Raw genomic sequence first — 27,996 nt, 5'->3', positions numbered from 1 at the left:
CACACTGCACAACACCCCCCCCCCCCGCCCCCCCATCACCCACCCACACAGGCTGGCCACAATGAAATCTCTCCATTTGACAGTATCTTAGGGCTTGGGGAAGAGGAGTCACCCTGTACCAATTTGTTCTTGGTTCTGGTAAATTGTGCCGGGAAAGGGGAAAAAGCACGGAGACTTCACCCGCTGCTCGGTTCGGTTTTCTGCCTCTAACCCAGCGAACTGAAGGTAAGTGCCACCCGAGGGGATCCGGGGGAGTTCAGCAGAGCCACTGGAAGGCACAGGAACTGGATTCTCCAGGCACTGATGATTGGGTCGGGGGTGTGGAGTAGGTAAGAAGCAGTGTTGCCTAATGGATAATGCGTGGGCCTAGGAGTCAGAAAGACCTGGGTTCTAATCCTGCTCTGCCTCTTGTCTCCTGTGTGACAAATCACTTCACCTCCCTGGGTCTCAGTTACCTCATTTGTAAAAATGGGGATGAAGACTAGAGTCCCTTGTGGGACAGAAATTGTGCCCAACTTGATTAACTTGTGGCTACCCCAGCGCTTAGAACAGGGCTTGGCCCATTGTAAGCTCTTAACTAGTACCAATATTATTATTCTCTGGGCCTCAGTTACTTCATCTGTAAAATGGGGATAATAATAATAATAATGATGGCATTTATTAAGTGCTTACTATGTGCAAAGCAGTGTTCTAAGTACTGGGGAGGTTACAAGGTGATCAGGTTGTCCCACGGGGGGGCCTCACAGTCTTAATCCCCATTTTACAAATGAGGTAACTGAGGCCCAGAGAAGTGAAGTGACTTGCCCAAAGTCACACAGCTGACAATTGGTGGAGCTGGGGTTTGAACCCATGACCCCTTACTCCAAAGCCCATGCTCGTTCCACTGAGCCATGCTGCTGAGCCCCACATGAGTCATGGTCTGTGGCCAACCTTGTATCTACCCCAGTGCTTAGTACAGTGCCTAACAAATAACACACACAAAAAAGAATTTGGGGGGTAGAGCTGCAGTAGTGGCCCAAATGGTGCCCAGGCTGGCCAACCAAGGCTGAACAGGAAGTATTGGGTCTGAAGAGCCAAGGCTCAGAGGGGTGAAGCGGCCCCGCTGGGAAACCTTGGGAATCCTGACATCCGGCCTCAGGTTCCGGTCGGAGTTTGCATGAATGTTCAGGAAGGAACGTTGTTTCCTTGTTTCTGCAGAAACAAATGTGATGCTTAAATGAAACCAGCCCTATTGGGATCTATCCACTGTTCTATCACAGTGGCTAGTCATGGGATCCCTCCCCAGAGGAACCCTGCCTTAGGTGCCCAGGCCCTCTGGAGAAAAGAATTTGGGCCACAGTAATGGGGGAGGAAGGTGGCCCTCCAATCATGACTGCTTGGTGCTGATCTGGACAAGAAAAAACAGAAACAGGCAGCCCATCCATCTCAGTCAGCAAAATCAAGAAGTAGGGAGAGAGGAAGAGCCATTACTGAGAAGCAGTGAGGTCTAGTGGTTAGAGCAGAGGCCTGGGTTTCAGAAGGACCTGAGTTCTAATCCTGGCTCTGCCACTTGTCTGCTGTGTGACTTTGGGCATGTCACTTCACTTCTCTGCTGTAGTTGCCTCATTTGTAAAATGGGGATTAAGTCTGTGAGCCCTATTTGGGACAGGGACTGTGTCCAACCCAGTTACATTGTGTCTACTCAAATGCTTAGGACAGTGCCTGGCACGTAGTAAGTGCTTAACAAATGCCATTATTGTTATCATTATTATTGGAGAAACTGGAGAGTTCAGGATGTACCCACAGGCAACTTGTTCTAAATCAGTGTCCCCTTACCCCAAGGAGGTGGCGGGGAGGGAAGGGTATTTGTGTGTGTGTCGGGGGGACGAGTAATTAGATACGCAGTTTGCTGGTGAAAACTGTAATCTGTAGGTGCAGGAGGCCACGATAAACTCTCCCTCTCCACCCTCTCCTTCTTTCCTCCTTACGCCCCACATCCCTCCTTGTCCCCCTCCCTCCCTCCCTTCTTCTACCCAGAGGACCAAGAGGCACCCACAAATTTCACAATGTTTTCATTTTCCTGCTACTCTCAGTTAGCTGCTTCTCTCCCTCTCTCAGCCTGGGCCAGGCAGGGGGTTCAGAAACCGTTTTCCTCCCTCTGACAGCAGAGACCCGTGAGGAAGAGGAGCCCGGATACTGCCCCGTGGCCCCCCACCTCGACCCCAGCCGGAGGGCCATCTGGAGGATCACCACAGCGGAGGGCCAATGGGGGCTGGGTCCCACCCTGGGCCTGGAAGGGGTGGCCCCCCACTTCTCCTGCTCCTCCTGGCGCTGGTGGCGGCCCTGGTTGTGACAGTTCACGGTGAGTCGCAGGGGACACAATCGAGTCAGGTCAATCAGCACCACACGACCGGCCTCCTCTCCAGGCTTCTTGGTTGGCAGCGGAGAGGCCGGCTTTGGAAGACAGGCTGGCTGGTGGGCACACTGCTTTCTCCCAAGTGTTTCCTAGACAGTACCGGCACCCTGACCGGCAGAGACTAAAGAATCACTACTACTTTGAGTCAAAGGGCAGTTTTCCACGGTCATTTCCATTCCCTGGTTACAAGATTTCAAAATCACAAAGGGCCCAAATCTTTTGGCAATCCACTGCGACCATTTTCTCAGTCCTCCCCCACCCCTTTGCACTCTCTGCCTCCCGAATCCTTCCTGGGAATTTAGTGGAGCGAGCACGGGCCTGGGAGTTGGAAGGACCTGGGTTCTAATCCCAGGTATGCCACTTGTATGCTGTGTGACCCTGGGCAAGTCATTTCACTTCTCTGGGCCTCAGTTATCTCATCTGTAAAATGGAGATTAAGACTGTGAGCCCCGAGTGGGACATGGACTGTTTACAACAGGGGGTCTGAGGAGGGAGTTAAATGTCCGGAACGGCTGACAGGGGTGATGGGCATGGGTGTCAATAAGGGAAGAGAAATAGTTTTGCCTGGCAGAGGAGAGGGCGGAGTTAAGGCAAGAAAAGGTAAATTTAAAGTGAACAAAGTTGGCCTGGTATTTAGACTTAAACACCTGTTTATATCTAATCTAATCTAATTGCTTGAGAGCACAATATAATGGATTTGGTAGATAAATTCCCTGCCCAAAAGGAGCTTATAGTCCAGCGGAGGAGCAGGCAGTCAAATAAACCTACTTTCTGTCCCCATCCCACATTGGGGACACAGCCCACATCATTCATCCTACATCAAATGGCCTTGCCCATCGTCTCCAAATCATGGTTCTCTCCTCTTTCAAAATTCCACTGTTAACATCCCTCCCTTAATAACACCTCAATCAATCAATCAATCAATGTTATATATTGAGTGCTCACTGTGTGCAGAGCACTGTACTAAGTGCTTGGGCTAAATAAAATAAACAGAGGTGGTAGACACATTCCCTGCCCACAAGAATTTTACTAATCCCATCTGGCTCCCATCACCCCAAACACATTTTCAGCCATAATTTACAGAAAAATAACCAATCAATCAATCAATGGTATATATATAATACACGTTCACTGTTTGCAGAACACAGTATTAAGGTCTTGGGAGGTGCAGTACAATAGAGTTGGTAGCCATAATCCTTGTCCACCAGGAGTTTACAATCTGAAAGGGGAGACAGACATTAAATTAGAGATAGGGAAAATGGGAGTCTTTGGATAATAATAGTGATGGTATTTGTTAAGCGCTATGTGCCAAGCCCTGTTCTAAGTGCTAGGGGAGATACAAGGTTATGAAGTTGTCCCAGGTGGGGCTCACAGTATTAATCCCCATTTTACAGTTGAGGTAACTGAGACACAGAGAAGTTTAAGTGATTTGCCTAAAGTCACATGCTGACAAGAGGCAGAGCCGGGATTAGAACCCATGACCTCTGACTCCCAAGCTCAGGCTCTTTCCACTAAACCACGCTGCATCTCTCCATAACTGATGTGGGGATGAGACTGGGGTGAGTATCAAGTGCTGAAGTGGTGCAGATACGAGTGCAAAGGTGCAATGGGAGGGCAATTACGGGAAAGGAGGGCTTAGGCAGGGAAGGCCTCTTGGAGGAACTGTGATTTTAGGAGGATTTTGAAGGAAGAGAGAGTGGTGACCTGTCAGTTATGGAAGAGGTGGGAGTTCCAGGCCAAAGGGAGCTCTTGGGCATCAGTGAGACAGATGAGATCGAGGTACAGGGAGTAGGTTGAGGTTAGAGGAGCAAAGTATGAAGGCTGGTTTGTCGTAAGAGATCAGCGAGGAAAGGTAGAAGGGAACAGCTAATCGAGTAACATATAAAACATGTTACTGTTTCCATTCTTAGCTAATTCTCTTAGGCTTCTGGTTCTGTAGTGTGTGTTTTATATTCATTTGGCTGTCAAGGCAGCTGTGATTGCCCCATCTTCCCTATTTAACGGTAAGCCCATTCGCTTAGGTTGTGGGATCTATGTGATGCGCATCACTTTGAGAAGCAGCGTGGCTCAGTGGAAAGAGCATGGGCTTTGGAGTCAGAGGTCATGGGTTCAAATCCCGGCTCCTCTAATTGTCAGGTGGGTGACTTTGGGCAAGTCACTTAACTTCTCTGTGCCTCAGTTACCTGTAAAAGGGGGATTAAGACTGTGAGCCCCATGTGGGACAACCTGATCATGTTGTAACCTCCCCAGAGCTTAGAACAGTGCTTTGTACATAGTAAGTGCTTAATAAATGCCATTATTATTATTATTATTATTTTATCTCTCTTCCAACTGACCCCTTCTTACTCCTTCCTCCTGCCTTGAACTTCCTCATTCATACATTCATTCAATCGTATTTATTAAGCGCTTACTATGTGCAGAGCACTGTTCTAAGTGCTTGGGAAAGTACAATACAATAAACAGTTATATTTCCTGCCCACCATGAGTTCACAGTCTAGATGGGGGGAGACAGACATCAATACAAGTAAATAAAATTACAGATATAAAAATAAGTGCTGTGGGGCTGTGTGGGGGGCGGGTGGAGAGCAAAGGAAGCAGGTCAGGGTGATACAGAAGGGAGTGGAAGATGAGGAAAAATGGGGCTTAGTCTGGGAAGGCCTCTTGGAGTTGGTTCCTTGGAGTTGGTTACAGAGTTGGTTGTAAATTCCTTGAAGCAGAATTCGTGACTACTAACTCTGTTCTACTCTCCAATGCTTAGTACAATGCTCTGCACAGAGAAAGCACTGAAATATGATTCGTTGATTTGGAGACACGCATATTACTGCTTGGGGGGTGGGTACAGGGGAGAGATTAATCAATTGATCAAAGCAGCATGGCCAAGTGGAAAGAGCACATGTCTGAGATTCAGAGGACCTGGGTTCTAATCCCAGCTCTACCATGTGTCTGCTGTGTGAATTTGGGCAAGGCATTTCATTTCTCTGTGCCTCAGTTAACTCATCTGTAAAATGGGGTTTAAGAATATGTGCCTCACAGTGGGACATAGTCTGTGTCCAATGTGGGCTAGCTTGTATCTACCCCAGTGCTTAGTACAGTGCCAGCCACATATGAAGCATTTAACAAATACCACAATTATTATTATTATTATTGCTATTATTAACATGCCACAAAAAATTGGGAAAACCTGCTAGGAGAGGCATGTTGGAGGAAGTGGGATTGTAGGAGGGCTTCAAAGGTGCTTAGCACAGTGCCTGGCCAATAGTGCTTAACAAATACTAGATATTACTATTATAATTATTATTATCATATGGAGAGGACTGAAGTCCAATGGGAAGGGGGCACATCATCATTCTCCCCCTTCTAGACTGTGAGTCCATTGATGGGTAGGGACCGTCTCTACATGTTGCTGACTTGTACTTCCCAAGTGCTTAGTACAGTGCTCTGCACACAGTAAGCGCTCAATAAATGCGATTGAATGAATGAATTCATGGGAGATGAGATGAGAGATTAGCCAGGGAAGGCTTTCTGGAGGAAATGGGATTTTGAATATGGGGAGAGCTGTGTTCTGTTGGAAGTAAAAGGAAATCCTGTCCCTCCTACTTACACTGTGAACCCTATGTTGGGCAGGAATTGTTTCCAACCTGATTAACTGGTATCTATCCCAGGGCTTAGAACTGTGCCAGACACATAGTAAGTGCTTAACAAAAACAATAAAAAGGAAAAGGGGATGGGGGGAGGGGGTGTTGCAAGCAGGAGGGAGAGCATGAATAAGGAGCTTCAACATCCGGGGTGAGGTGAGAATGAGTCCCGGTGAGTAGGTTGGCACGAGAGCAGGACAGACCATTTCCTTATCCCCCTCTGCTCCTCTCTTCTTTTTTGGTCAAGAAAACACCTGGGTATCCATCAAAGCCTCCTCCTTGGATTTTAGAAGCTGCCTAACCCTCAAGGGGACAGGTTACCTCCCACCCCATTCTTACTTGACCTGGGAAGCGCTGGGAAAGAGTCACGGAAAACACACACCAGAAACCAGCCCTGTCTTGCTGGGAGCCAGCCAAAGACCTCCTCTAGAAGGAGGGACATGGGAGCATGCGAGGAGAGACCAGAGCGGGATTCCCGGCCCTGAGGAACCCTTGGCGTTTCCTCCACCCAACCATGGGCCTAGCCAGAGAATGACGGGCCTAGCCGGAGAACAGCGTGTCTTCCTCCTTCACTTCTGACAGTCCACCTCTTTTCCCATCTTCAGAGCCCTACTAAAATACCATCTCCTCCAGGAAGCCTTCCCTGACTAATCCCTCATCTCCACTTCCTAGCCCCCTTTCCCCTCACTACTCTTCGCCCAGTCCCGCAGCACTTACATAGATATCTTTATACTAGATAGCCTCCCCTTCCTGCAATTTCTTTTTGGGTCTGTCTCCCCAGCTAAATCGTAAGGCCCTTGAGGGTATGGATTGTGTCTTCTTATTCTACTGTACTTTCCCAAACACTTGATACAGTGCTCTGCACACAATAAATGATCAATAAATACCCTGGATGGATTGATTGGTTGGTTGATTAGCCCCTTAAGGACAAGAATTGTGTCTTGTTCTTCCTCTCCAACTCCTCACAGTCCATCATTTGGTCTAGTAATCCTCCAGTGATGTTTACTGAGCACAGAGCACTGTCTCTAGACTGTAAGCTCATTGTGGGCAAGGGAACGTGTCTACCGACTTAATTGTATTGTACGCTCCTGAGTGTTCTGCTCATAGAAATAATAATAATAATTGCGGTATTTGATAAGTGCTTGCCAGGCACTGAACTAAGCACTGGGGAGGATACAAGCTAATCTGGTTGGACACAGGCCCTGTCCCACATGGGACTCCCTGTCTTAATCCCCATTTTACAGATGAGGAAACTGAGGCATAGAGAAGTTAAGTGACTTGCCCAGGGCCATACAACAGACAGGATTAGAACCAGGTCCTTCTGACTCCCAGGAACATGCTCTATCCAGTAGGCCAGATTGCATCTCTAGTAAGCACTCAGTAAATGCCGTTCTCTGATTCATTGATAAATGCAAATCTCTTGAGACAATGCAACAGAAGACATAAGTTTCCTGCCCTCAAGAAGCTGACAATCTTCTTGATTAACAGAGCTTCAACCTGTCACACCAGTCACCTGTGCCAGGCCTAGTGGCAAGAACACAGGCCTGGCACAGCACAGCATAGCATGATCCATACCCTCGGAGGACCTGGCCTCTAATCCTAGTTCTGCCACTGACCTGCTGTGTGACCTTGGCCAAAGCGCTCAACTTCTTGCTCTAACTTTGATTGTGAGCCCCATGTGGGACAGGGCTGTGTCCAACCTGATTATCTTGTTTCTGCTCCAGTGTTGAGTACAGTCCTTGGCACAAAGAAAGCACTTACCAAATGTTATTACTATAAGGTATGAATAATAATAATGATAATAATTTCCTTTGATTTCACCCACCAGGTGATTGTGGCGCCCCTCCTTGGTACCCATTTGCAATCCCAGACAAACTTGTGAATAAGGAAGTCTACCAAGAAGGAGAGACAGTGAAATATTCCTGCCGACCCGGGTACACCCGAAAGCGTTCGTCTTTGTACATTTCCTGTAATAATGGGAGATGGTTTCCGGACGGCTTGACCTCTCCGTTCTGTGTTGGTGAGTACTCGACATTTGATTTTTGTCTTTGGTTTGATTGTCGGTCTCATGAGGGGAAACGTCATTGCAGGGTCGGGGGCCTCGGTAATCCCTAACCAGGCCAGCCGGGAACAGTGTGGTACCTCCTTCAGGATGTTGCTTGACGGTGAAGGAGCCGGGGGTGGCTGGGTTGGGGGATGCAGAGAGAAGGGTGGGGCTGGGGGAGAGGAGCGGGTCTGGAACCCAGGCCTTTGACTCCAGGGGAAATGGTGGTAGCTAGGTGGTCGCTGAGGCGATCTGGGACAGAAGACAGTGGCATATAAGCCTCTTTGGGAGAGAATTGATTTGGCCTGTGGAGGAGAGGGGCTGACCGTGCTGGCTGGAGTGGACCCTGCTGTCCGTCCAGAGATGCTCTCTCCACACCCTATCCTGCTCCGCCCTGCCCTACCCCTGTTCATTAGGAGCATCAAAATTAATCTGAAAACGATAAGCGCAAAGGAATCATTGCTGTTCAAAGCTGCCTGTGAGTTGGTCAGTAGGTGACAATTAGCTCGACATGGCCGTGGCTTCTGAGTCAGCGATCAAAGTCCCCTCTGTCGGCTGACAGACCGGAGATGGTCTTCGGAGTTTTCCGAGCTGTTGAGCTTCAGTTCAATCAATCAATCAATCAATCAATCAATCAATCGTATTTATTGAGCGCTTACTATGTGCAGAGCACTGTACTAAGCGCTTGGGAAGTACAAATTGGCAACGCATAGAGGCAGTCCCTACCCAACAGTGGGCTCACAGTCTAAAAGGGGGAGACAGAGAACAGAACCAAACATACCAACAAAATAAAATAAATAGGATAGAAATGTACAAGTAAAATAAATAAATAAATAAATAAATAGAGTAATAAATATGTACAACCATATATACATATATACAGGTGCTGTGGGGAAGGGAAGGAGGTAAGATGGGGGGATGGGGAGGGGGACGAGAGGGAGAGGAGAGGAGTTCCCAATGAATTTGGATTCTCAATATTCCCCCTGGGTCAAGATTGATGGGGTGGGTGGGATTCTGGGGGCAAAGGAGAGGTCCCGCTCCACCCAACTCCTCAGACTCTTTCTTCTGCAGCTACGCACCAGGTTTGGGATGGAAAGAAACAACAGCTTTCCCAGGGCTTGTCTCAAAAAAAAAAGTGCTCTGAGCCAAAGCTGAGGCTAGTCACCCATCGGTGAAGTCTGCATGGCTGAATCTTAGTCCTGCTTCATTTTCCTTCCAGTGAAATCATGTCCTCATCCAGGAGACCTGGTTAACGGTCACGTGGACATCAAGACAGATCTTTCTTTAGGGTCCAAAATAGAATTCAGCTGCAACGAGGGGTGAGTGGCCGGTTAAGGGAGGAGGTGGCCGGGACTGCGGCTTGCAGGGGAGGGCAAAATGAATACCCTGTTTCGCTTTCCTCATTTATTCACGAGAATCAGTGTGGCTTAGTGGATAGAGCATGGGCCCAGGAGACAGGAAGCCTGGGTTCTAAGCCTGGCTCTTCCATTTGTCTACTCTTTGACCTTGGGTAAGTCCCTTAACTTCTCTGGGCTTCAGTTTCATCCTTTGTAAAATGGCTCCCCCTGCCCCTCCCCACCCTGGCTCTAGACTGTGAGCTCGTGGTGGGTAAGGATTGTCACTCTTTATTATTGTATCATACTTCCCCAAGCATTTATGCAGTGCTCTGCACACAGCAAGCGCTTAATAAATGTGATTAAATGAATGGAATTCGATACCTGTTTTCCCTCCGACTTAGATTCTGAGCTCCATGTGGGACAGGGACTGTGTCTGCCATGATCATCTTGTATTTATCAATTAATCCATCAATTGATGTCAGTGGTATTTATCGAGAACTTCTTTTGTGCAGAGCACTATACTAAGCACTTAGCAGAATACAGTATTACAGAGTTGGTAGACCTGTTCCCTGTCCACATCTACCCCAGAACCTAGTGCAGTGCTTGACATATAGTTAGCACTTAACAAATGTTATTATTATTATTGTTATTGTTGAATATGTTCTACCACCAATTCTGCCAATGACTAGGAATGGAAGTTCTAATTCACTGGGCTGGGACTAATGAGTTTTCACAAACAAGAAGGGAAATGATGACTTGATCAGTTACTCTAGTAACTTCAGGATTGAGCATCATCACTGTCATCATTATCCTCATCATCCTATTTGTTCCATATCTGCTGCATCCCTAGCACTTAGTGAGTCCTGGTAGAGATACAGAGAGAGGCTCAACCAAATGATCAATCGGTAGTAGCTAACTGTGGGTAGAGCACTGTTCTAAGCCCTTGGGAAGAGGACATGTGGTTCTTGCCCTCAAGGAACTTCCAGTCCATGTTTCATTGACGTAGTCAGAGGACCACAGCACTGTCTTACCTCTCTGGAAAGACTGGACTTTCCTTTTTGGGATCATATCCAGTACTTCTTCTTGCTGGAGGATTAGGAGGCCTTGCTAAAAATGTTTGAAGAGACTGTAGAGAAGCAGCATGGCCTAGTGGAAAGTGTATGGACCTGGGCATGAGAGGACCTGGATTCTAATCCTGGCTCGGCCACATACCTGCTGTGTGACCTTGGACAAGTCACTTGACTTCTCCGGGCCTTGGTTACATCATCTGTAAATGGGGATTCATTCATTCAGTCATTCAATCGTATCTATTGAGCGCTTACTATGTGCAGATCGCTTGGGAAGTACAAGTTAAGACTTGTACTGGACTGTACTGGATTGTACTGTATTTATACTGGATTAAGACTGTGAGGCCCGTTGTGGGATGTGGACTGATTCCAACCCAGTTATGTTGTATCCACCCCAGTGCATAGCATAATGCCTGGCACATAAGTGCTTAACCAATGCCATTAAAAAAAGAACTTGAAATGTTCCCAGACAAATTGTCAATGGCACTTGCCTTCTGAGACAACTGTTCACTGGAAACCTGGACCAGAGTTTTGAGGCCATTACCAATCAATCTATCAATCACATGTATTATTGAGCACTTACTGTGGGCCAAACATGGTACTAAGTGCTTGGGAGAATACAATATAACAGTGTTGGTAATTAATCAATCAATCAGTGGTACTTATTGAGTGCTTGCTATGTGCAGAACACTGTACTAAGTGCTTGGGGGAGTACAGTACACCAGAATTAGCAGACACAGTTCCCTGCCTATAATGAGTTCCCTGCCCACAAAGAGCTTACAGTCTAGAAGGGACAGTCTTGTACCAGTGCTCCAGATCAGGACTGGCTGGGCTGGGGAATCTGAGGGAAGAATGCTATGTTACTTGTTCTGTCGGGCCTGGGCTCAAGACCTGAATCCTAGAAATACCACTGGCCAGCCAGTGGTCAGGGAAGACATACCTTAACCCCAGTGCTCTTGTTTCATCCAGGTACTCTTTAATTGGGCATTCAACCAGTAGTTGTGAGATTTTAGAATCCAGAATCTCCTGGAGTAATGATCTTCCCAACTGTGAGAGTGAGTAAAATTCTTGTCCGTCTTGTCCGAGAAACTACGGCCTCATCCTCCTTCAACCGTGTATCCTTCCGATGACGCTGTTTTGGGGGGATGCGCTGGAGGTGAAGGGGAGGGGGGGGGTTACCTCGTATCCTTCAGAGAAGTGAGCTTCCCTCCCCTCTCGGTGTCTCCTTCCCTCCCGGGATCCAGTTGTATCATGCCCACGACCCCCGAACATCCCCAATGGGAAACACAGTGGCGATGAGGATGATTTCTTCACCTACGGTTCATCGGTGACCTACAGCTGCAACACGGTCCCAGAGGGAAGTTCCCCGTTCTCACTCATCGGGGACGCCTCCATCTCCTGTGCAGTGGAGAACAAGACCACTGGCGTTTGGAAGCCCCCGCCGCCCAAGTGCCAAGGTGAACTGCTGGTCTGGGTGGCTGTCTCCCAGGGGGACTCTCAAATGGAAAAGGAAGGAGCTGGAAAGGTGAAAAGGGCTAATGTGAGCCAATCATTGCCTCATAACATTCATCCACTCTTTTATTCAGTTACTCTTCGTGAAATGTTTGTCCCAGCAGAGATTGGAACAAAGGAAGGCTCAGTCCTTGCCCTCAAGGAGCTTACAATTAAATGGCTTCAGGAGGATTATTCCCACCCTCCCTTTCTTTGTGAGCTCAGAAAGTTTTCAGAGAGGGTCATATATCCTGTTCTTGCCGAATAATAATAATGATAATAATAATAATAATAATAATAATAATAATGGAATTTATTAAGTGCTTACTATGTGCAGAGCACTGTTCTAAGTGCTGAGGAGGTTACAAGGTGATCAGGTTGTCCCACGTGGGGCTCACAGTCTTAATCCCCTTTTTACAGATGAGGTAACTGAGGCACAGAGAAGTTGAGTGACTTGCCAAAAGTCACACAACTGACAAGTGATGGAGCCGGGATTAGAACCCATGACCTCTGACTCCAAATCCCGTGCTTTTTCCACTGAGCCATGCTGCCTCATGAGTCATCTCTTACCCTGGCCCTTGTATAACCCTCTCTGTTCTCTATGAGGATGATTTATGTGGTATTTGTTTAATGCTTACTTTGTACTAGACTCTGTATTAAGCACTGCAGTAGATATAAGATAATCGGGTTGGACACAATCTCTATCCTACATGGGGCTCACAGTCTCAATCCCCATTTTACAGATGAGGTGATGGCGGCAAAGAGAAATTAAGTGACTTGCCCCAGGTCACACAGCAGACAGGCAGCAGAACTGTGATTAGGACCTTGGTCTAACTCTCAGGCCCATGCTATTGACTAGGCCATGCTGCTTCTTTTTCCTTCCATCATTCCTATCTCCCTCCTCCACTGTGAACAAGGAGCCAAACTCCTGTCCGCATCTGCTCCCAGTTTCCAGGAGATGAGGGAAAGAAATGGTCTGAATGCCTCATCAGAGGGCACTGGGAAGATCCGGTGGTGTTATTATTATTGTTCTGATCATGATTATTGTCATTACTAATAATATTTTGTTATTTGTTATTCATTTATTTGTTGTTAAGAGCTAATGGCAATCACTGTACTAAATACTAGGATAGATACAAGATAATCAGGTTGGAGTTGGTCCTTTTTCCACGGGGGAGGTCACAGTAGGAGAGAGAACAGGTATTGAACCCCCACTGTACAGAGGAGAAAACAGAGAAGTTAAGTGACTTGCCCCAGCCCTCTTAGTGTGATTCCTGAGTCCTCTGGTATGTCCATATGTAAAAAAATCCCCAAGAGTGCTACTGTCTTTTCAGGATCCGGCTCCAAGCCTTTACTTCATGCTCCCCACTACCCCGATCCAGCAGTCCCTGGAGACTCCAGTGTTTTCTTGTGTTTCCTTAGTGATCACCTGTCCTCAGCCAGATGTTCCACAGGGGAGGATCACCAGTGGATTTGGGCATACCTATTCGTACAGAGACACGGCTATATTTGAATGCAAGAGAGGCTACCTCCTCAATGGCAGTCACGTAATTCGCTGTGAGAGTGACAACCAATGGTATCCTGCTGTCCCCACCTGCCAGCTCAGTGAGTATAGAAATGATGAACCCTCACCTGGAAGCTTCTGGTCCCTCCGCCCCCCCCCCCCCACACACACACACAGAGACTCCTTCTTCCAAGCAGACATCACTTTGGTTGCAGCATGCTTGGATTCCATTCTGTTCCCCAGCAGGACAACGCCCGACTTCATTAATCCTCTTGGATGATGGAGAGGACATGGAAGAGGAGGGTGCTCTCCTTCGAACCTCAGCACCTGAAAAATACGAGCCCAGAAGTCTGGGGTGGGAGTCAGTGCATCACCAGGTCTTACTGGTTTTAGTACCCATGACTGAAGAGATGGAGAGTAAGGATTTTGCTGGCCACGTACCAAACTGAACAGAAGGGGGTTCCAAGAAGGATTATTTTCATTTTGAACTATGGCATGTTTGTCTGGTGAAGTCTTCCAAGATGAGCAGTCACCTACTGCAGCATCTTGCCACTTCATCCATTGTTTAAGTGGTTTAAACTACTTTAGCCACTGGCCTAGCTTCTAGGGGCAGAGCCAGAGAAAGGACATTCTGCTGAACCTGTCTTCTTCCCCTCCCATAGCAACCTCTCTGTCCCCTTCCACCACCATCACCTCTCCAAAAGCCTCCCTCTTCCTCCTCTCTGTCCCCCTGAGGGATGATAGTCATTCTTTCATTCATTCATTCATTCAACATATTTATTAAGCACTTACTGTGTGCAGAGCACTGTACTAGGAGCTTGGAAAGTACAATTCAACAATAAAGAGACAATCCCTGCCCACACCGGGCTTACAGCTTAGAAAAGGGGGAAGACAGACATCAAAACAAGTAAACAGGCATCAATATAAAGTAAATAGAATTATAGATATGTAGATATACACATCAATATAAACAAATAGAAATTATAGATATATTATATATACATAAGTGCTGTGGGGTAGAAAGAATCATGGAGGCTAGGAGTTTGGGAGGGAAATGCCCTAGGCAAGAATGAACCTCTCCCAAGAAGCCAGGTCAAAACTGCCTCAGTTTTTCTTCCCCTCATGCCCCTGAGGAGACAGGACACGGCACTGTGAGGCTTGCAAGGGGCGATGGTGATAGCATCAACCATGACATCCACGCCCTTGCAAAGTGCCAGGAAGAGATGAGGAGAAAGGGCTGGGAATGGAGAAGGGGAAGAGTACTGATTTTGATTTTTCAAAAACATTCTCTCTGACTCTCTCTCGGTCGCTGTGTCCCACTGTGATTTCCCTACATCAAAAGATTGGCAGCTCTTCTGATCAGTCAAATCCCATCTGCAGGGACCAATCAGGGAGTGCGGCTCATGAGCATGTCATAACCCATTGTTGAGTAGGGATTGTCTCTACCTGTTGCCGAATTGTACTTTCCAAGCACTTAGTACAGTGCTCTGCACACAGTAAGAGCTCAATAAATACGATTGAAAGAATGAATCAATCAACCCCATCGACCCAGTGGAGGGTGATCTGATACTGTCCCATTGTTGGGTAAGGGTTGTCTCTATCTGTTGCCTAATTGTACTTTCTGATAGCTCACTCAGTACAGTGCTCTGGACACAGTAAGCGCTCAATAAGTATGACTGAATGAATACATGCACATGGGGATGGCCATAATCCCATCAAATGTACCTTAGGCAATTCATACCTGTATCTCATATCCTTTCCACTTCGTCTGGCCCACTGGAGCCCAGCATGGCTCCGTCCCTTCCCACAGGTGGTGAAGTTTCTGGGGATGAGCCAACAGGAAGCAGAGGAGCAGGACAGAAGAGGAGAGCCAGTCTCTTCTCTAGGATGTGCAACATATGCAGCAACTGGCCCTTTTCAGTCCTAATCCTCCTTCAGCAGTACCCAGCCTGCTGTGTGATTGGGTTGACTGCGTTGGTGTCATTGGCACAGGGTTCATTGGCAGACAGGTTTCTTGTCACCTGGAACAAAACAGGCAGAGTTCCCGGCCACTGAAATGGTTTCCTGGGGACTTGCAATGCCTGCCAGCTGGGGACTGGAACAGCTAACCCCTTTTGGTCCATTAAGAGTATGAAGAGAGAACCTCTGTAGAACTAGGATTACATGACTCTCAGATTGTGTTTCCCTTCTGGCAGATAGCTGCAGTAACCCCCCGACGATCCCACTTGCTCAACGGGACAGGAGTTCGGGCTCAGAGGACTGGAATGTCGGCTACTATAAGTACCGAGAGCCGGAGGTGTTCTTGGTTGGAACGGAACTGCAGTACACATGTGTGAAAGGCTTCCGGGCCCAGAAATACAAGCCCAGATCCGTGACATGCCAGGCAAACTTCACATGGTCCGTGAATGATGGATTTTGTGAAAGTAAGGGCTTTTCAGTGTCTTAGCTTTTGAGCATCAATATTGAGTTAGGTCCTTAAGGGTGCTTATTCATCAAATTGTGGCATCATTTGCAAATGCTGTTGATTTTCTGGATTGCCTCTCCATTGAACTCTCATTGCTGGAAGTTCTTATTCCTCTAAATGACATTGAAATCATGGGAAAAGGGACAACGGAGCCCATAATCATCAGTAATACAGGTTTAACCACTCACTCTGAGGTAAGTGAAGCAGAAGGGACTCAGGGGTCAGCTAAGTAGTCTGTGTTGAATTTGATATTCATCTCAGTCCTTTTTTCTGGCACTATTAAGGGGAAGCCAAGGTTGAGAAGTGTTTAGGTCAAAAATCTCTCAGGCAATTGGGAGCAGAGCTGCAAGTAGAATTAATTGTCCCAGTCCCTGCTTCACTAAATCTCCCTCTCTCCTGTAAAATGAAGGTGACTTCTCTAAAGTTGTGGAGAGCACAGGGATCCAATGAGAAGATTCTTGGAGAGTCAGGAGGGCAATTTCTCCCAATTTTGGAATTCATCAAAACCCTGAGCATTTCACCCTTCAGAGATTTCTCTCCTCAGGAATCTGCTGTCCAAGACCAGATGTTGACCATGGAAAAATCATCAAAATCTTCAGTTCCTTCCCGGGTTGTGAATATGGATCTCAAGATACAATTAAGGTTTCATGTAATTCTGGTTATACCTTGACTGGTGATGACACAAATCAGTGCCAGGAAACTGGTGCCTGGGAACCCGCTTTGTCATCTTGTATTCCAGGTGAGTAGAAACCTGGGGAAACCTGGTGGCATGGGGACCTAGACGAGCAAAGGGGATCCAGAAGGATTTCCTACAGATCGTCTCTTGGAGGGTGGGCGAGCTGAAACTCCATTCCCCAGAGAGTTCCATGGAGACAGAGTTTTGTGGGGAAAATTGCTGAGAACTTGCCTCTTCTGATCCCTCAGCCTGAGGCCATTACCCAGGGACAGCAAAGAACAGCTTGCTGCTCTCCCGGACATAGTTTCTCAGGGATTCAGCAGTGAGCAGTCCCAATCTAGGTGTCCGGTTCAGTCTCAAAGATCTTATTTCTGAAAAAACTATGTTAAACTAGCAGAACAATGATCCGTTGGTTTTCCACCCCAACTGTCAGTCTGTCAGTCGATTGTACTTATTGAGCACTTACTGCATGCAGAGCACTGTACTAGGCACTTGGGAGAGAACAATACAACAACACAGTCCCTGCCCACAGCAAGCTTACAGTCTAGCAGGACCTGTGACCTCAGGATGCTCAGAGGGAGACATCACCTAGAAACCTACTCCGGACCTGATACTGATGACGGTTTTGACCCTTCTTGAGTCTTCTAACTCTGATGTAATTTTCCTGACAAATAACCCATTATGGACTTTTGGTCCAGAAATGTATCTTAGCTTTCTTGAACCTATTACTATTTTCTGGACAGATCACCTCCAGTGCTAACAGATGCCAGGGGCTGGTTCCTTTTGTTTATCATGAACCTATATATCCTTCAAGCTGCAGTGGGCGTCCTCAGGTCCTGATGAGGTGAAATTGGGTGAACGTTAATTTCACGATGACCCAACCCACGCTCTCAGGTTGAGGTCTGGCTCTTGAGCTCAGAGACTGCAGCCCCTCTGTCTGGTTCAAGGGGAGGGGCGTATTCAGCTGGTGGGATTGAGAATTCCCCATGCTGGTGGAAGCCTGGACAGGGCATGCTGGCTGTGTGCTGGAGGTCTGGGCTGAGGGTGGTAGGACTTCATCATCATCGTCGTCATCATCAATTATATTTATTGAATGCTTAATGTGTGCAGAGCACTGTACTAAGCGCTGGGAGAATACAGTACAACAGAGTTGGTAGAAGTGTTCCTTGCCAACAATGAGCTTACAGTCTAGAGGGGAAGAAAGACATTAAAATAAACAAACTTAACATTGTCCCATTTAGTTATCCTAAGAGAGAATCTGCAAACTCATCTAACAACCTCCTCTCTCTCTCTCTCTCTCTCTCTCTCTCTCCCCCACCCCTCTCACCCTTTCTTTCACTGCCTTAGACTGTAGATCTCCCAAGATTGACCACGGGACAACTGTAGCCGGTCCATATTGGAGTAAAACTTTTACAGTCACATGTAATGAGGGCTACATTCTGGTTGGAAAATCTCGCATCTCATGTGAAGAGTTAACCTCTCCTCAGGCTCCTCGATGTGAAGGTAAAAATTCAGTGACTCTCCTGGTTGGGAGGAGAAGTCCGGAGGGAGATCCTGGGCAGAGCCTCTTCCTTACTCTTGCTACTGGCCACAGTTCTCAGTGGGCCAGATAGGGCACAACAGAACCTGAGCCCTATACTGGACCAACTCTAGCACTTTAAGTAGAAAGAGCCTAGGCCTGAGATTCAGAAGACGTGGTTCTAATCCTGCCTGGCTCTGCCACTTGTCTGCTGTGTGATCTTGGACAAGTTCCTTCACCTCCCCAGACTTCAGTTTCCTCATCTTCAAAATGGGGATAAAATACCTAATAATAATAATAATGATGGCATTTATTAAGCGCTTACTATGTGCAAAGCACTGTTCTAAGTGCTGGGGAGGTTACAAGATGATCAGGTTGTCCCACATGGGGCTCACAGTCTTAATCCCCATTTTACAGATGAGGTAACTGAGGAACAGAGAAGTGAAGTGATTTGCCCAAGTCACACAGCTGACAATTGATGGAGCCGGAATTTGAACCCATGACCTATGACTCCAAAGCCCATGCTCTTTCCACTGAGCTATGCTGCTTCTCTACCTGTTCTCCCTCTGCCTTAGAATTGTCAGCCAATCGGTCAATTGTATTTATTGAGCACTTAATGGGTACAAAGTACTGTACTAAGTGCAAAATAGCTATATAACAGACACATTCTGTTACGTGTCCAACTTGATTATCTTATATCTACCCCTGGACTCAGTGCAGTGCTTGGCACATAGTAAGTGCTTAATAAGTATGAAAATCACTACCGGTTACTACTATTATTATCTTATTATTATCATTATTATTATAAAGACTGGTTTTGGTTGGGCTAGTGAAGCCCTCCAATTCCCAGAGGCTCGCAAACTCCCATTTTAGGATGGGGGGCACAGTGACATGAAGGCCACCATTGTTTGGCAATGTGAGTCAACAGAAATATCATGGGGGCTTGCGCGGGGGCCTCAAGGGAGGCTGGGCTAACCCAGACCCATCCTTCAACATTTGGCACCACCTCACAAGCCCCAAGAAGTGAACTCCTAGCCACTCTTGGTTTGGTGCTGAGCTCTTCCAGTTTAATACCTTTCCTGATTTTTCACTCCACTGCTGGCCCCCGTCTGAGCCAGAACAAAAAGTGATGATGATGGTGTTGATGATGTGATAATCACAGTACAACTTGTGGCATTTAAGTAAGTACTATGTACCAAGCACAGTACTAAGCACTAGAGTAGACACAATAAAATCAGACACAGTCCTTGATCCCTATGGGGTTCACAGTCCAAGAGGGGTGAAGAAGAGGTGTTGCATTCCCATTTTCTAGAGGAGGAAACTGAGGCCAGAGAATTTAAGTGACCTGCCCGGTGTCACCCAACAGGCAAGTGGCAGAGCTGGGATTTTAACCCATGTCTCCTGATTCCCAGGCATGGGTTCCTCCCACAAGAGCCCAGGGATTGGGGGTGGGGGCATTTTCCCACCAGTGCAGAAGGTGGCCACTGATAGGCCTCACAGATCGAGAGCAGACAGAATGGTGTGAGGTAACCTGTGTTACCTCAGGTACACAATATACCATAATGACATCATACTCTTCTTTTGCAGAAGTCCGTTCCAGCCCCCCCCATACCTAAAGTGCTTCTCTGGGGTGGGTGTCTGAGGAGAGTCTCTGGCCCCCACATTTACCTCAGTGCCTTTATATTCCTCTCCTGGGCCCCTTCCCCTGTGAAGGGAATTAATAATAATTAATAATTAATTGTGGTATTTGTTAAGTGCTTAGTAGGTGCCAAGCACTGTTCTAAGCTCTGTGGTGGATACAAGCAAATTGGATTGGACACAGTCCCTGTCCCACATAGAGCTCACAGTCTTAATCCCCATTTTGCAGATGAGGGAACTGAGGAGAAGTTAAGTGACTTGCCCAAGGTCACACAACAGGCAAACGGCAGAGCTGAGGCTAGAACCCAGGTCTTTCTAAATCCCAGGCCCTTGCTCTATCCACTAGTCCAAGCTGGGACCAGGCCACTGAAGCCGGGACTGAGGGAGACCGGACACTACAAATAAGACTTTCGGACATAAAGTCCTCTGGTGTCTATCTCTCAATTGGTAAATCAATCAGGCGCATTTATTGAGCACATGCAGTGTACAGAGCCCATCTTTAGCACTAGAGAGAGTACAGTACAATAGATGTGGAACACATGATCAATACCAGGCAGGGGACAGGCTATACGGAAAATGGGCTGTCTGGTAGACAACCGGACTCCTGGCCACCCAAACAATCAATCAATCAATCAAGGGTATTTACTGAGCATTTCCAGTGTGCTCCACTGCACTGAGTGCTCAGAAGAGCAGAATATCCCAGAGTTGGTAGACATTCATTCATTCATATTTATTGAGCGCTTACTGTGTGCAGAGCACTGTACTAAGCGCTTGGGAAGTACAAGTTGGCAACATATAGAGACGGTCCCAACATGTTCCCTGCCCACCAGGAGTTTATAGTCTAGACGAACAACATCAGACTCTGTGACAGGCTAGTGCAGATCTGACAAAAAGCTTCAAACAAAGGGATTTGGGATTTTTGAGGCCCACCTGGACACTTTGTCAGGTGTCTCAGATTCAAGCTCCAGAGACTGCTGCCCTCAGACCACCTGGCTGTCATGGGCTCCGCTGGGCAGAACATTGGGCTGTTTGAGTCAGTGTTAGGGCTGCCTTATCTGCCCAGTGAAAAGTGCTTCCCAGAATCAATCAATCAGGGGTATTTATTGAGCATTTACAGTGTGCAGAGCTCTGTATTAAGCGCTTAGATGCGTACAGTAGAGAAGATAGACATGATCCCTAACCACAAGGAGCTTCAGTCCACAAGAAGTGGTTATTTTCAGCCGTCTCAACCCATCTCATTGATTTGCAGTGCTCTGCACGGTTCATCGGGGCAGGAGTTAAAACACGCATCCCTGTTGTTTACTCCTTGCCAGATGATTCTTTTCAATGCTGCCCCTGCAAACTGTCCCTGCCCCTCCCTCTCACTGTGGGCAGGGAACGTGTCTGCCATCTCTTGAATTGTACTCCCCAAGGGCACTTAGTACAGTGTTCTGCCCATAGTAAGCACTCAGTGAATACCATTGATGATGATGATGCTGAATCTGTTTCTCACCCAGCCCTGTGCCCGCAACCCATAGTTGAGAATGGAGTGGTAACCCCGCACAAGACCAACTACCAGGCCGCAGTCACCATCTCTGTCAAGTGTAACTCCGGCTACAAGCTCATCGGAGTTCCCAACTCTTCCTGCTCAGAGAATGGCACTTGGAGTCCGGAGTTGCCCAAGTGCGAATGGGTGAGTGATGCCCGGGTTTTGAACTTCATCGTGCTCAGTTCCCCATGACAGCTCCTTCTCTGACAACCCCAAAGCCACGTTTTCCTCAATAAAATGGAGGTGAATGCTGGCATCTAGAGGGAACTCAGATGAAAGCAAAAGAGTGATTTCTGCAAACCAAGTGAGCCATCTTGAGGAAAAAGATCTCCATGGTACCACCAACAAGGCCGGGGATTTGGACTGAGTCGTAATGAGAGGCTCAGAGCTCTTTGTGGGCTTACTGTCATCCTCTCGGGGTGGGGGAGGGCCCCCACAGGACTCATCCCTTAGCTTCTACTGCAATACCCCAGCCCTGACTCCCTCCAGGACTGGGGGTGGGGGAAATGAAGATTGTGATAATAATAATAATAATAATAATAATAGCATTTATTAAGGACTTACTGTGTGCCAGACACTGTACTAAGCACAGAGGTGGATACAAGAGGTGGATGAGAAACAGAGTGGCTAAGTGGAAAGAGCATGGGCTTTGGAGTCAGAGGTCATGGGTTCAAATCCCAGCTCCGCCAACTGTCAGCTGTGTGACTTTGGGCAAGTCACTTCTCTTCTCTGTGCCTCAGTTACCTCATCTGTAAAATGGGGATTAAGACTGTGAGCCCCCCGTGGGACAACCTGATCACCTTGTAACCTCCCCAGCTCTTCGAACAGTGCTTTGCACATAGTAAGCGCTTAACAAATACCATCATCATTATTATTGTTATTATTACAAGCAAACTGGGATGGACACAGTCTCTGAGAGACTGAGAGCTTGGAGCAGAGGCCTGTGTGCTCTCCTGCTTTGCTGTATGGTCCCTCTATCTGAGAACCAATCTGGGTGCCAACTCACAGGGGAAGGGAGGAATTATTGTTAAGGGCTAAGAGCCTGCCAATCCAAGCCATCCATCCTCAGGAAAGCTGGAGGTTGGGAGAATCTCCAACTTACTTTGCACAAGGAAGCCCTCTCTCCCAGGGTGCCTTATGCCCTTTCCACAGGGGTGCCCCAATCCCATGGTACAGGGTGCCTCATATCCTCCCCCTAGGATGTCTCTACTTCCTCCCAGGGATACCTCTAGCCCTCTTCCCAGTGGTTCCCCTACTCCACTCCCCAGAGATGCCCTTGGCCCTTTCCCCAGGGGTTCCCCATAGTCTCCCCTTGAGGGTGTCCTTAGCCTTCTCCCAGGGGGTTCCCCCTTCCCCACACTTTCCCTTTGGAAGCACTTCTAGCCTCCTCTCCTTGTGTGGCCCTAGCCCTCTCTGGGGTGCCCCTAGACCTCCCTCCCCAACCCTATCCAAGGGGTGCCCTCAACCATCCCATTGCCTGTATCCCCTAGATAATCCCCGAAGGCTGTGAGCAGGTGCAGGCGGGCCAAGCTATCCTGAGGTGCCTGCCAAATCCGCGGGACGTGATCCAGGCCCTGGAAGCGTATAAGCTGTCCTTGGAAATCGCCAAACTGGAGCTGGAGGTTGACCGTCTGAGGAACAAATGCGCTCAGCCACTATCTTCCTTGAAAGAGGAAGCAGAAGACAGGACCCCACCAGGTGAACATCCGGGTGGGACGGCCCCCCGGGACCTCATCTCTGCACCTCAGCCAGACACCGCCCCTGCCACTCGCCACCCGCACCGCGCGTCCACATTTCAACCCCACCACTAAAAGTCCCTTAGGCTTGAACTCATGACTCCTTTTTGGTGGTGGGTAAATGTAAATGAGCACTTAGTGCTTAGAGGGAGTTGCTAATAGTTAGCCTGACATAATGGCTCAGTTTAGACCTGCTTTTCAGGACTCTGGAAGTCTGGCTGATGAAATAAAAACTTGGCTGCGAGAGCCTGGGCTGACCTTGTCATTCTTTCAGTTTCCTGACTGAGGCTAGGAGGGCTTCTTCATTTCCTGTCGGGCTGTGTGGCCCACCCCAGAAGATGTTTTACATCATGTTTGCCTCTGAAAACCAGTGTGGTATAGTGGGTAAAGTGTGGGCTTGGGAGTCAGAAGGACCTGGGTTCTAATCCAGCTCTGCCAGATGTCTGCTGTGTGTGACCTTGGGCAAATCATTTCACTTTTCTGGGCCTCGGTCACCTCATCTGTAAAGTGGGGATAAAGACTGGGAGCCCCATGTGGGACAGGGACCACGTCAAACCTGATTAATCTGTATCAACCCCAGCATTAACGAGTGCTTAGCACATAGCAGTTAACAACTACCATAATTTATTTTATTTTTTTCTTGAACTGTCTCTGACACATTTGATCAGAATTAGGTTGATTTGCTTGCCATTTCTGCACCTGTCCGTTTGTGTTTTTCTCTCCTCATTTTTATAGCCTCAATCCTGTTAATCAGTAGTCTCAATAGTGTTGAGTGCCTACAATGCAGAGCATGATATTACACCCCTGAAGAATTTACAAAAGAAGTTAAAGGCATTTAAACCCGTCCTTAAAACAACTGCCATCTAATAGGAAAAACCGCAGAAACAAGCTAGCAAATATTCCATAGTTCAGAGAGAGAGAGAGAGAGAGAGAGAGAGAGAGAGAGAGAGAGAGAGAGAGAGAGAGAGAGAGAATAGAGTAATAGGCACAAAAGAATAAATGAACAAATAAGTCCTTCCAGTTCAATCAATCATATTTATTGGGCACTTAACTGTGTGCAGAGTATTGCGCTAAACCCTTAGGAGAGTACAATATATTGGTCACATTCCCTGCCCACAACGAGCTTACAGTCTCCTAAAACACAGGGGTTGTGTTTTTGCAGAATCAATCAATCAGTGGTATTTGTTGAGCATTTATCAAGTGCAGGAAACTGTCTTAACTTCTTGGGAGAGTCTCAGAGAAGTGGTAAACATGATCCTTGCCCTCAAACAGTCTAATGGGGTAGAACCCTCCCCTGCTTAAGGAAAATTCATGCTGTTGTACTCACCTCATGACCAACCCTCTCAAAGTTGCACAAGTATTTATCTTGCACATGGATTTGCAGTCTTTAGTCTCCCCTCCCTCAGACCCACAGCACTTAGTACATATCCATAATTTATTTATATTAATGTCTGTGTCCCACTCTAGACGGTAAGCTCACTGTGGGCAGGGAACATTTCTACCAACTCTGTTATATGGCACTCTCCCAAGCACTTAGTTCAGTGATCTGCACACAGTAAGAGCTCAATAACTACCACTGATTGATCCCAACACTGCATTGCTTGTAACCAGACACGGGTTGTCGGGAAGACATTTCCTAATTCTGCCACCACAGTCTACACAAACTATGAAGGGAAAACATTCATGATAGAATGGCTGAGTGTCTGTCGATGGGTTGGCATGATGGGAAGGTGGAGACAAGAAAAGGAGGGACTTTTTAGGAAGCATTGGAGGACGGGTGGGATGTGATCTGATGGGGCTGAGGGGGAGGACATTCCTGGTGAGGAGGAAGATGTGAGCACAGTTGGACAGAGGCCAGAAAGGGTGAGGGCCAGTTAGAAGTGTGGGCCTTCGGAGGAGCAGAGAGGAAGCCCTTTGCAGAGGCAGCCTTAGGTGATGGCTTGGCTGAGAAGCAGCGTTGCCTAGTGGAAAGAGCATGGACTGGAAGTCAGAAGACTTGAGTTCTAATCCCCACACCACCACTTATCTGCTGTATGACTTTGGGGAAGTCACTTCACTTCTCTGTGCCTCAGTTCCCTCATCTGCAAAATAGAGATTAAGACTGGGAGCTCCAGGTGGGACAGGGACTGTGTCCATCCTGATTAGCTTCTCACTACTCCCGCACTTAGTATGCTGCCTGGCACATAGTAAGTGCTGAGTAAATACCATAAGAAAAGGAGCAGGTCCCTGACTCTTAAGGTTCGTAACTGGCCCACTTTGAGGCCTCCGTTTTCCTTGTTTCCTCTCCGCTCCTCCTCCTCTTCAAACCACCTTTCCCACCTCTGTGGATGTGAGTACATATATGAGTTTTTTTATGTGAACGTGTGTGTGTGTGTGTGTGTGTGTGCGCGTGAGCGTGTGTATGTGTGTGAATGCGGGAGTTGGGAGGGTTTGTCCCACCTGCACAAAGTGCATGGGCTATTTCTCGAACATTTATGTATTTCTTTTGTATCTTTTGCTTTCCATATCTTCTTGTCTCGTCATTGGCCCTGGCTTTTCCACTCAACAGTCAGTGTTATTATTATATTATATTATGCTTGTTGAGCACTTACTATGCATTAGGCATGGTACTAAGCAACTGGGGTAGATACAGGCTAATCAGGTCAGATACAGGATAGTCAGGTCAGCCACAGTTCCTGTCCCACATGGGGCTCACAGTCTGAGTAGGAGAGAGGACAGGCATTGAATTCCCATTTTACAGATGAGGAAAGTAGGGCACAAAGAAGTGAAGTGACTTGCTCAAGGTCACAAAGCAGGCAAGTGGCGGAGCAAGGATGAGAACACAGATCCTCTGATTCCTCTAGACTGTTAGCTCTCTATGGGCAGGTTACATGTCTCCTAATTTCCTTGTACTGTACTCTCCCAAGCACTTAGAACAGTGCTCTGCACATAGTAAGTGCACAATAAATGCTGATTGACTGATTCCCAGGCCCAAGCTTTTTCCATGAGGCCACACTGCTCCCCAACACCTCTAGGGTCCCATATTTGACTCCTCTAATGCTAACCTTTTCACTGTACCTCCATCTCATCTATCTCACCATCTACCTCTCGCCCATGTCCTGCCTCTGGCCTGGAATGCCTCCCTCCCTCCTCATAGCCGAAAGACAATTACTCTCCCCCACTTCAAAACGTTATTGAAGGCATATCTCCTTCAAGAGGCCTTCCTCACTAAGCTCTCCTTTCCTCTTCTCCCTCTCTCCTCTGCATTACTCTGACTTGTTCCCTTTCTTCATCTCCCTTCCCACCCCCACAGCATTTATGTACCTATTTGTAATGTATTTATTTAGATTAATGTCTGTCTCCCCATCAAGACTAGGTTTGTTGTGGGCAGGGAATGTGTCTGTTTATTTTTGTATTGTACTCTCCCATGCACTTAGTACAGTGCTCTGCAAATGGTAGGTGCTCAATAAATATGAAGACTGACTGACTGGGCCAGGCTGCACTCTATATTTGCATGCCAAGTGGACTCTGGGGTGGTCCGTCATATACTGTGATCCACTAACTTGGGTTTCTAAAAGGAGTCTGTAGGGAATTTGAAAATTCCTTCAGTGAAATAATAATAGTAATAATTAAGGTACTTGTTAAGCTCTTACTATGTATCAAGTACTTTACTAAGCATTGGAGTAGATATGACATTTCATTTATTCATTCATTCAATCATATTTATTGAGCACTCACTGTGCGCAGAGCACTGTACTGTGCACTTGGAAAGTACAATTCAGCAATAGAGACAATCCCTGCCCACAACAGGCTTACAGTCTAGAAGGGGGAAACAGACATCAAAACAAGTAAACAGGCATTAATATAAATAAATAGAATTATAGATATGTACATATATACCAAGTGCTGTGAGCGGGTGGTGTGGGGTAGAGGAAAGAGAGTGAGTCGGGGTGATGGGGAGGGGAGGGGGAGCTGATGAAAAGGGGGACTTAGTCTGGGAAGGCCTCCTAGAGGAGGTGAGCCTTCAGGGTGGCTTTAAAGGGGGAAAGCAAGATTGGTGGATTTGAGGAGGGAGGGCATTCCAGGTCAGAGGTAGGATGTGGGCCAGGGGTTGATGGCGGGACAGGCATGAACAAGGCACAATAAGAAGGTTAGCACCAGAAGAGTGGAATGTGTGGGCTGGGAAGTAGGAGATAAGGGAAGTGAGGTATGGGGGCAAGGTGATAGAGAGCTTTGAAACCAATAATGAGGAGTTTTTGTTTGATATGGAGGTTGATAGGCAACCACTGGAGATTTTTGAGGAGGCGGGGTGACATGCCCCGAGAGTTTCTGTAGAAAGATAAGCCGGGCAGCAGAGTGAAGTACATACTGGAATGGGGAGAGACAGGAGGTTGGAAGATCGGAAAGAATGCTGTTGCAGTAATTCAGTTGGGACATGATTAGCAATTGTACTAACAAGGTAGCAGTTTTGATGGAGAGGAGAGGGAGGATCTTGGCGATGTTGTGAAGGTGAGACTGGCAGGTTTTGTTGACAGATTGGATGTGTGGGGTGAATGAGAGAGAGGAGTCAAAGATGACACCAAGGTTGCAGGCTTGTGAGATGGGTAGGATGGTAGTGCCATCCATAGTGAGGGGAAAGTCAGGGAGAGGACAGGATTTGGGAGGGAAGATAAGGAGCTCTGTCTTGGGTATGTTGAGTTTTAGGTGGTGGGAGGACATCCGAGGAAAGATGTCCTGAAGGTAGGAGGAGATACGAACCTGGGGGGAGGGAGAGAGAACAGGGAAGGAGATACAGATTTGGGTATCATCCACGAAGAGATGATAATTGAACCTGTGGGAACAAAAGAGTTCACCAAGGGAGTGAGTGTAGATGGAGAATAGAAGGGCACCTAGTACAGTGCTCTGCACACAGTAAGCACTCAATAAATATGATTAAATAAATGAAAGAAAGGGGACCAAGAACTGACCCTTGAGGAATACCTA

The 27,996-nt window shown here is 47.4% G+C and overlaps 1 protein-coding gene across 2 annotated transcripts; it reads left to right on the top strand.

Moving 5' to 3' along the window:
- The first annotated feature begins 51 nt into the window (after window positions 1–51).
- LOC119930661 (C4b-binding protein alpha chain-like) lies at window positions 52–23,280 on the top strand. Of its 2 annotated transcripts, none has more exons than XM_038749214.1 (12): window positions 52–225; window positions 2,148–2,341; window positions 7,859–8,050; window positions 9,294–9,393; window positions 11,448–11,533; window positions 11,723–11,935; window positions 13,392–13,574; window positions 15,669–15,896; window positions 16,482–16,676; window positions 17,961–18,116; window positions 21,267–21,442; window positions 22,789–23,280. In XM_038749214.1, the coding sequence occupies exons 2-12, from the start codon at window positions 2,245–2,247 to the stop codon at window positions 23,107–23,109; spliced, it is 1,947 nt and encodes a 648-aa protein (XP_038605142.1). In that variant the 5' UTR covers window positions 52–225; window positions 2,148–2,244; the 3' UTR covers window positions 23,110–23,280. The 2 variants fall into 2 exon arrangements, with proteins under 2 accessions (XP_038605142.1, XP_038605141.1); XM_038749213.1 differs by having other exon boundaries at window positions 2,145–2,341.
- The last annotated feature ends 4,716 nt before the right edge of the window (window positions 23,281–27,996 follow it).

This window comes from Tachyglossus aculeatus, chromosome 7, assembly GCF_015852505.1.
Source record: "Tachyglossus aculeatus isolate mTacAcu1 chromosome 7, mTacAcu1.pri, whole genome shotgun sequence".
Classification (NCBI taxonomy): domain Eukaryota; kingdom Metazoa; phylum Chordata; class Mammalia; order Monotremata; family Tachyglossidae; genus Tachyglossus; species Tachyglossus aculeatus.
Note: the sequence above shows the minus strand (reverse complement) of the source record. Positions and strands in the feature narration are given on the sequence as shown.

What these genes read in the sequence shown, in the direction of transcription:
- LOC119930661 (XM_038749214.1), top strand. Translation starts at nt 2,245, where the DNA reads ATGGGGGCTGGGTCCCACCCTGGGCCTGGAAGGGGTGGCCCCCCACTT. An exon ending in CCTGGTTGTGACAGTTCACG is followed by an intron (nt 2,342 to 7,858) that starts GTGAGTCGCAGG and finishes TTCACCCACCAG; the next exon opens with GTGATTGTGGCGCCCCTCCT. An exon ending in TGTCCCCACCTGCCAGCTCA is followed by an intron (nt 13,575 to 15,668) that starts GTGAGTATAGAA and finishes CCCTTCTGGCAG; the next exon opens with ATAGCTGCAGTAACCCCCCG.